Source organism: Porites lutea, chromosome 1 (assembly GCF_958299795.1).
Source record: "Porites lutea chromosome 1, jaPorLute2.1, whole genome shotgun sequence".
Taxonomy (NCBI): Eukaryota; Metazoa; Cnidaria; class Anthozoa; order Scleractinia; family Poritidae; genus Porites; species Porites lutea.
Window position 1 is genome coordinate 1673861 of NC_133201.1, and position 8840 is coordinate 1682700.

The 8840-nt window shown below is 38.6% G+C and overlaps 1 protein-coding gene across 1 annotated transcript; it reads right to left on the reverse strand.

The window, feature by feature from the left end:
- Positions 1 to 680: 680 nt before the first annotated feature.
- Positions 681 to 7133, reverse strand: LOC140933604 (YEATS domain-containing protein 4-like). Its single transcript, XM_073383212.1, has 5 exons — positions 7067 to 7133; positions 6159 to 6253; positions 5311 to 5403; positions 4272 to 4353; positions 681 to 3177 (listed from the first exon to the last, which is right to left on the reverse strand). Exons 1-5 carry the CDS (start codon positions 7128 to 7130, stop codon positions 2981 to 2983), a joined length of 531 nt encoding a protein of 176 aa, XP_073239313.1. The 5' UTR covers positions 7131 to 7133; the 3' UTR covers positions 681 to 2980.
- Positions 7134 to 8840: the final 1707 nt, after the last annotated feature.

The window sequence follows — 8840 nt, forward strand, 5'->3', positions numbered from 1 at the left end:
GGTGATACGGACCCGGGATAAAAGGGATATTGTACGCTAAAATTGGCGTTCTCTCATTGGTTATTAAACGTATTTGGACTAAAAAGGGTACACCTGGGTTATAGTCTCACTTGAAAGAGGTTTTAGTGACATCCCCACTCCAGCTGCTCAAATATTCAATAGATTCGCTTTCCCTTTCCTTCTAACTTCGTTGATTGCTAAAGAGCTAGCTTATTTCAAGCCAAGATGATTGTGCTGATTTTGTTTTGTTAATCTGAAAGATCTCCAGCTCTAATGAGTATTGTGCTAACAATCCGGCTGCCCCATTTGTGATAAAGTATTAGCGGTAAAAAGCCCTTGGATTTTAGGACTTTCATGTCACTGTGGCTTTTGACAGCTTCAGCCAATCGGATTCTTAACCTCGTTTACACTTTTGGAATAAGATAGTACCATTGTTCACCCCAACACCGAACGAGCGATTGTTTCCTTTAACGTAGATATGTTGAAAATATTGGAAAATTGAAGGTAAAATTAGTTTATTGTTATGTTATCACAAAAGAGGCAGAAAAGCCTTATTGTTGGAATTAAAAATCGAGAAAGACAAAGCTGGAACATAATGTTTTATACTTGTGAACGAAATAAATTTGAAAGGTTTCATTGTAATAATTATTCATTCTACCCAAGTTTAAGGCTATTTTTAACCGACACTTACAGCTGTAAGGAAGTTTAGCCAGCTCTAAAATGATTTTCGTCATTGGAGTATTGTCTTTCTTTCACGGAAGTTTTTCCAACTAATGTTTTTCAATTATTTCTAACGAAACATCTAGACCATTTTTATCGTTACATTGTTACAATGTGAGTAAAGTTTTGACGAACGAAAGGAACCATAAAGCAGTATTGCTTCGCCGACCAGCGGGTCCCGTTGCCGTTTCAGGTAAGGATGTCGCGTCAAAAGCCGTTCATTAGGATTTGTCTTAGGCGACATTTAATTATGTTCAACTTGAGATATCTAAATGACAATCGCGAACCAGACAGTCTGCTCTGTAAATTAAGTAAGACAAATAAAGTGCGCCCAGTGTCGTCAACACAAAACATAAACAGTTTAGAACATTTTATTGCTTAGTCTACCTCTCGTGGGCTGATTCGCAGCGAAGCTGTTCAGTTTTTGAATGCTAGCCAAGATCTGTCAAGATGTTCAAAAATTAAGGCTTCCGAATCATTTCCACCGAACTAATGACTATAGAACAAAATTTAGTCAAACATCTATCCCACCAAAAAATGGTGGCGAAACGTCATCCGTCAAGGGCTAAAACGCATTCAAAACGAACGGTAGGGACGTCAAGATAGCGACAGCAGTGAATACCGGTTACTTATAAAGTGTTTTCGCGTTCTTAAATCTATATCGCTATTATTCACTCACTCAATTTGTCAATTGAAGCCGAATTTTCCTGGAAATGATATATTAAGACTGTTTACAATTACGGAAAGAGAAAGAAAAATTGGACGTGTGTTTACGTCGCTTCAAGAAATTTTACCTCGCACTCGTGCAGCGACGCCGCGACGGCAAGGAAACGAACTCAAACCTATTTATTTTCCCGTTTATTCGTCCCTAATCTCTGGGTATTTTATGATGGCCGACAGATCCAACCACATCAAATACTTTGGCTAACAGATATGTGCCGTTGCAACGTCATTGGAACATCATCAGCCAACATAAGCCTTCACGACACCAACGACGTTGGCCAAGGCCCATTCACCAAAATTGGTTTCCAGACTTCTGCGGGACATCATTATCACACGTTGCTTTGTTTCTTTGGTAGTATAGCAGATGTTCATACAAATTCAATGTGAAAACTGATATGGCTGATTCCCTTTAAGTGAATATTCTTGTTAGACATCCAATAATCGCGACATAAACCTTAAAACAGGTCACCGTAAAGTTCCGAAAGTATCGACTTAGCACTCTTCTGCTATCGCTTCTTTCGGAGGCACGCTACTTTCGGTGGTTGTTACTTTTGGACGGCTAAAACGTGTACTCCGCATGGGCACTTCAAAAAATAAAATCGCAAAAAAATGTGAAAGGAATACTTTTTGAAAAAAGGTAATGTATATCTTGCACTTTAAGAGTTATGACTAGGAATGTCAAATAATCATTATTGATAAACTTCGGATCAGTGTGGCATTTCATTTGTTCAGGATATCTATCATATCCTTTATTTTTGCAAAAAGGGAAATTCGGTAACTTTGAGGTCTCTACTTTCGGAGGGTCGTTATTTTCGGGGGGATCGCTACTGTCGGGATTTGCTAACACCTGTGACATTTTATCGCTACTTTGGAGGTGTCGTTACTTTCAGAACTTTGCGGTATCGCTTAAACAAAACTCCTGAATGTTGTATTTATAATAATTTTTACATACTGTGATTTCTACAAGTCAGTTGACAGATCCTTATGAATGGACAAGTTTACAATAAAACTTTTAGAGTTAAAAACATTACTTATAAACCGTACAGCACAAAGGAATCCTACAAAAAAGCAAATAAGACTTGTTAATAGTCAACTGTAATTACTAGAGATGAACGCCTTCCTGAAATATTTTCGTGCGAGAATGGACACCGTATAATTGAAAACAATGTGCACTTTTAAAATATTTCTAATATACCTCTTACACCTGTTTTTTAAAGGAACGTTTAACACGAAAGCCATGATATGAAAGATCGCATCAAGAAGCTCAGATATAAAAATCTGTGCATTTCAAGACTGAGGCGCTTATGATATTGTCTATGCATGATGAAAAAGCAGCGACTGACATCTGGAAGTACTGGCCCACAAGTCAGTGACCTGATTCGCTCTCCACTGAACTGGAAAATTTCATCTGTAAATATGACGATTACATGCCATCGCCAAACGAAAGGGTTGTTGTAAAACTTCTTTGCCAAACTTCACTGGCTCATCAATCAGGAGAAAAACGGCCGGTTTATTTTCTGTGCTTGAAAATATAGACTCATTGAACAACAGGAGTAGCTGGAGTGGAATCTTGAGAATCGTGATCTTGTTGTTCTACTTTCGCCATCTCTGACTTCATATGTTGGATAGCATCCTTGCACATTTTAAGTTTTTCATTTAACTCGCTTATTTCTTTTCCTATTTTCTGTCGCGCACCACCTATAGAAGCAGTTGTTCTCTTTTCAATTTCATCCCCTGCAAATTAACAATAAACAACACAAAAGTTTTTTTTCAGGAAGTTTTAAGTGTTTTGCAGAACTGCACTTGCTAATAGGACGATTGCACGATGACGATATTTGACTACAACTACCAGAATTCATTTCGGTTTTGCTTTGTTATTTAAATTTGTCAATCCCGCTGAGGATTAAAGAACAATAGCCTTAATTTGCACAAGAAAACAACAAACTCAAGGATTCTGGTAGTTGTAGTAAAATGACGCCATCGTGCAATTGTCCTATTGGCCAGAATCTCCTCCAATCAGATGAAAAGGGCGCTCTACATTTCTCGCTATTTTAATTGGTCAAAATATCACGTGCCGCTTTGTCTTCCAATCAGACGCGACAAGCGAGACCCAAGAAGGAATAGCGATTGAAAGGTGGAAAATTTTCGAACGTGACGATTGTGAAAAAAAAATGTGGAGCGGGACGACAAAAAAAAAATTGGCAAGCGAAGCAAGGGCATAGGGGAGAACAAAGGTAAGGAAGGCTGATAGAGTTTGTTTTGATGCCGCCCACTTAACACATTATGTCAATAACATGTCAATGAGACCTGTCTAATTATGATGGCTATTATGCTTGAATGCATCGGCTTCAATAACATTCGCGTGCACATGGGTATATTTTATCGCTCACTTCTCAACAATCAGCGATCTGAAGAATCAGATCGAGGGTTCGTACCCTTTTTTGAACAAAAAATTCAAGGACTTTTCAAGGACTTTCAAGGACTCCATTCAGTGCCAAAAAGAGCCTTGAGCCTTGTCTTTTTTTAGTTCTTCCACAACATGAGCAATTTCATCCTGAAGGTCTTTCTGTGATTGCTTCTTTTATGCAATTGAGAATCTGGGTTGGATAAAGTTAGCACCGAAATTCAAGGACTTTCCAGCACCGACTGTAATTTTCAAGGACTTTCAAGGACTTTCTACGTGCGTGCGAACTTCGCAGATCACGATACCAGAATCTGGTATCATGGATGGGCGGCATCAAAACAAAGTCTACAGGCTCCCCCACCAAGCTCTTTTCTTTATCTCTACACTCCACTGGGAGCATGTTTGCAGGCTACTGTTTTCTTACAGTCTGATTCATGTTTTATTGGCTGTAACTGTCGGGCACTCAGAAGACACTGATGCATCATCTGGGTGGGGTCTTGAAAAATCTACAAAATAAAATAAAAATGTTTCAGAAATTTAGAGTGCTCTTTCCATTTGTCAGAACTAACCGGCCAGGCCATTCTCCTCATTAAGCATGACTATCCAGCCAGACCATTCAAATCCTAAATAGCAAACACGAAGTAGATGGTTTTTCCAAAAAAAAAAACTCTTTATAAAAGCCTGTTTCACTGTCGAAATGTTTTGTCTGGCCGGCCAGTTCTGACTTTTGGAAAGCCCCCTTAGATATGTTTTTTAATGGGAAATATTCACTGGCATGCTTAACATTTCAGGCCTGGTATAGATCCTCTGGCATTCTAGAGGTTCCCCATCTATCTTGGCCAGAAATTCTCGCGTGACAAGCTGACAGCTTCCAACCAAAATCTCTTGTCCATCATTACCGTTCTATTTTCTGAAACTGTTTCCAGACCAGTGTACCTCGCCTGGGTTTTAATGAAAGAAAAAAATGGCTTTTTTACACAGTTTTTGAGAACTAAACAGAAAAATAATGGTAGGGAGTCCAACTCTATCAAAAAAGAATACAGTCATACCCCACTTTATGGGGACCTACTTAATACGGACACCTCATTATTATGGACAGTTTGCTTTTGTTCCTGGCGAAAGAAACCTCTCACATTTTCTCTTAATTCAACCTGCTTAATACAAACATCCCTTTAACCCTCTAAGTGCCAATAGTGCTTAAAATCAATTTTTCTCCTAACAATATCCATAGACTGTCATGAGCAAAGTCTATGAGGATTAACAAAATGATCACAAAGAGAAAAATATTTGATCTTTTACCAAATTCTCTCAACTAATTCTTCAAGGAATTGTATGGAGATCAGTTTGGAGAATTTGTATGTGGATATTGGTACTTTTAAAACAGACACTTTCAAAGGCCCCCTCAGTGTCTGTATTAACTGGGTTTGACTGTAAATCTTTATTTTAAAATGATCTTGACTTACAATTTCATCATAAAACTCGGACACCAACTGTTTCTTTCCAGAAGCAAGAGCTGACTCGGTCTGGAAGAGCTTTAAAAGATGATACAGAGTCACCTGTAATAAAGAAGACAAACCATAACAATTAACCCTTTAAGTTCCAATGGTGACCAACATCAATTTTCTCCTAACCATCTCCAAAGATTGTCAAGAGATTTGGTTATGAGAATTAATAAATTGATCACCTAAGAGAAAATGCTTTGATCTTTCATCAAATTCTCTCAACTTATTCTTTAAAGAAAATGTATAGAGATCAGTTTGGAGAATTTGTATGTGGATATTGGGGCTTAAAGGGTTAAGAAATATCCTCACAGCTCCGCAGTGGGGAAAAGGCAAAAATAAAAAAATCGGTGAGCTAAGCAAGCCGAGCGGGAGCAAATCAAACATTGTGTATTACAACAAAAGGGAGCAGGTCTTAAGAATTTTACAATTATATGTCTTAAGGAAGACAAGTTTCAGAATTCTAAGACAGTATCACCCTAGCTCTAAAGTACAGTGCAACCCGTAGAAGGCAGCAGCTAGATTTGTTCTTGGTTGTCCTGAGTTCACATCCTCGTCAAGCTCGTAAAAGCTAACTGTTTGCCTTCTACCAGTGGGGCTTATAATCCTGTTATGTTTTATTTGGATTTTTTGTTTCTAGTTATTTGAGGGGTGTGCCTGTAAAGTAGCTGGATAAGCTTTAGTTCACTTCCCAATCTAAACAAACCTTTAACCTGTACATACAGCATGTTACAAGTTTACAATGTGGCCTGATAAAGAAGAATCGAGAGGTAAAAGAAGGAGTTGTTAAGTCTCAAGAAATGCTCTCTAACCGGTCTTTCTGCAGGATCCATGAAGAAGATCTTGATCTGTATTTCAAATTCTCCCCAGCCTGATTCATTCACTTCGTATGGAGGTTTTGTTACAACTGCATAGAAAACATGATGTCAGAAAATTATAATAAGGATTATCAATTAAACAAGTCGCTATACACCAATTCCAGGAGTAAAGCTGTGGCTCTATTTACTATTTACCATACTGGACAAAAAGTGATAAGAATTCTGCACATTCTTACCCACAGTATGCCCATCCTGTTGATTTGGTACCACAATGCAGGGCTGTCACTAAGAGCCGGGGGCTGGGGATTTTCCCTGGCTACTATGAGTGAGAGTCCCAGCTACTTCTTATAGGAAACAAAAGGAAAATAGAACCAAAAGAACTTCCTACCTGTACAATTTCCCTGTTACCAATTGCATATGTACCCAGCAACCTGAAATTTTAGTGACAGCCCTGCACAATGAGCCCCCTCCTCACCTCATCCTGCTCAACACTGTTCAGTCAGGAGCAGAAATGATTCAGCTGGAAATCAACGTTATTTTTTTTTGGAGGAAAGGGTGACATATTTGTCATCAGCAGTACTTTCAAGAGCCTTATTACAGTGGAAGCCCATTATTACGGTCACCAAGAAGCCCAAAAAAATTGGCCGTAAGAACAAGAGGTGACCATATCAACAAGGGTTTCTTTACAAGAAAATGTATGGACGTTTTTGCCAGGCAGACAAAAAAAGTGGCCATAATAACGAGGTGACGGTATTAACGAGGTGGCCATAAGGCAGGGTTCCACCATATTTCAATAAATAGACAATCAATGCAGCCCATTTTTCTTAAAATTTTTTTCCAAGATTATAGCAATCTTGAGATAGGTTTATAAAAATAATAAGGTACTCTCTTAGACATCTTACCTCTGAGAGGATTAGTGTAACTTTCATGAAGTTTGAAGTGAACTTTTTTCACATAACTGGACATGTCCTACAGAGAATGGTACAAGGAATATTTGAGCGTATTCGTATAGGTACAATTTTTTCACTAGAACTCTAAAATAATGGAACATTCTGCCTTCCTTTTTATTAGATCAGCCTTCTGTGGATGCAATTAAATCTGCTGTTACTTTCATTTTAATCTCCCTCATTGATTTTAAACATCGTTGACTTTATACATCATTTTATTTTATTTTTTTGGCACATTCACAGTGATGAATGTGCAAATGAATGATGAGTGACTTTCGTGAATTAAAACATATAAATAATCATTTTTTCTACGCTTGCGACTGCGCGGAATTCTCCAACTCCTGCAATCTGATTGTTTCCGAGAGCAGGCAGTTTCTTACGATCTTGCCCGCTAACCCGGGCGGAATTGTCGGCAGCTTTATTCACAAGTTTGTTTGTTGTTTGTGAATGAGCAAAACCGGTGATTTTAACCATTTTTCTTTCTAAACTTGCGCTATTATTAGCGTTAGCTAGAGAAAAGTGCATTTTGTTATTCATACAAAACATCTGAAGGTAGAATCAAGCAGTGATGAATGTGCAAATGAATGATGAGTGACCTTGTGAATTAAAACATATAAATAAATATAAATAAATACAAATATCAATATCCACTTTGAATGGGCCCAAAATTTCACTTTGAATGAGCTACGAGTATACGTTCAACCATCGTCTTGATATAATTAGTCCTCTTGTTTTTTAATATTGTTCTTATTCACTCAATCTAGTGACAAACAACGTAGCCAAAATGGCTCACCTCGTTCTTGAAAGGACGAAGAAAGACTGTCCACCCATGAGTATGACCGTCAGTTTCTCGCTTCTTTCCAAAATAATGCGACACATTTCCAAATATTACCGGCTTTATGATGGTAACGCCCTTAAAAGATAAACAGGGAAATTTAGTAAAACAATAAATGAAAACAGTCATTTTTGTCACTTTAAATAACAACAAACCTTAACTCTGGAATTGTCGCCTGAAGACGCCATCTTGTTTTAGTCAGTAACCCTGGTTGCGGGCTCAAGTTTCCTTTGTAATTTGCGTCAAGTATTTTGCTGGAAGTGTAGCGCATTTTTTCAGATGGACTGGTAGCCTACAGCCGCCTTCCCCCTCCTCTGGCGTTGTTTTATCTTTCGTTTCGTTCTTTTCGTTTCCGTCCTTCCCCCCACCCCTACCCCCGCGCGCTGGCAGTCAATATTAAAACCCTCCGCGGTTTTTATCTTTCATGACTTGCGCTCGACGGGCTTTGAAGAGAAAATGGAGGGTCTGTGAACAGGCCCTCTGTCCGAGTTTAGGGAGCTCGGCTACGGAAACGAGAACGTCAAAAAAGCCAGCCCATTATTAAACAAAACAAAAACTCTGCACGTGCATCACGCTTTTTTGTACATTTCTTTGCCGTCACTGCACGACTACGACGCGAAAATGCACAATTTCACGTTTTATGGAGGACGTATTAAAACAAGCAAGAACGACGAAATTTTCTTTCGACTCTTTCTAAACTTGAATGCGGTCCCCAAGCTAATAAATCCACTCCAGCGAGTTCCACCTACATTTGACATTTTCAACAAATTGGTATAAGGTTTTCTCCTCCTTCCATTTTTCGGGCGGCCAAAACGGAAAATCCCGTTCCTCGTCGTTCCTCCGTCTTTCTTTACGGTTATCTCACCAAAATTTTGTCATGAACTTATTGGAGCA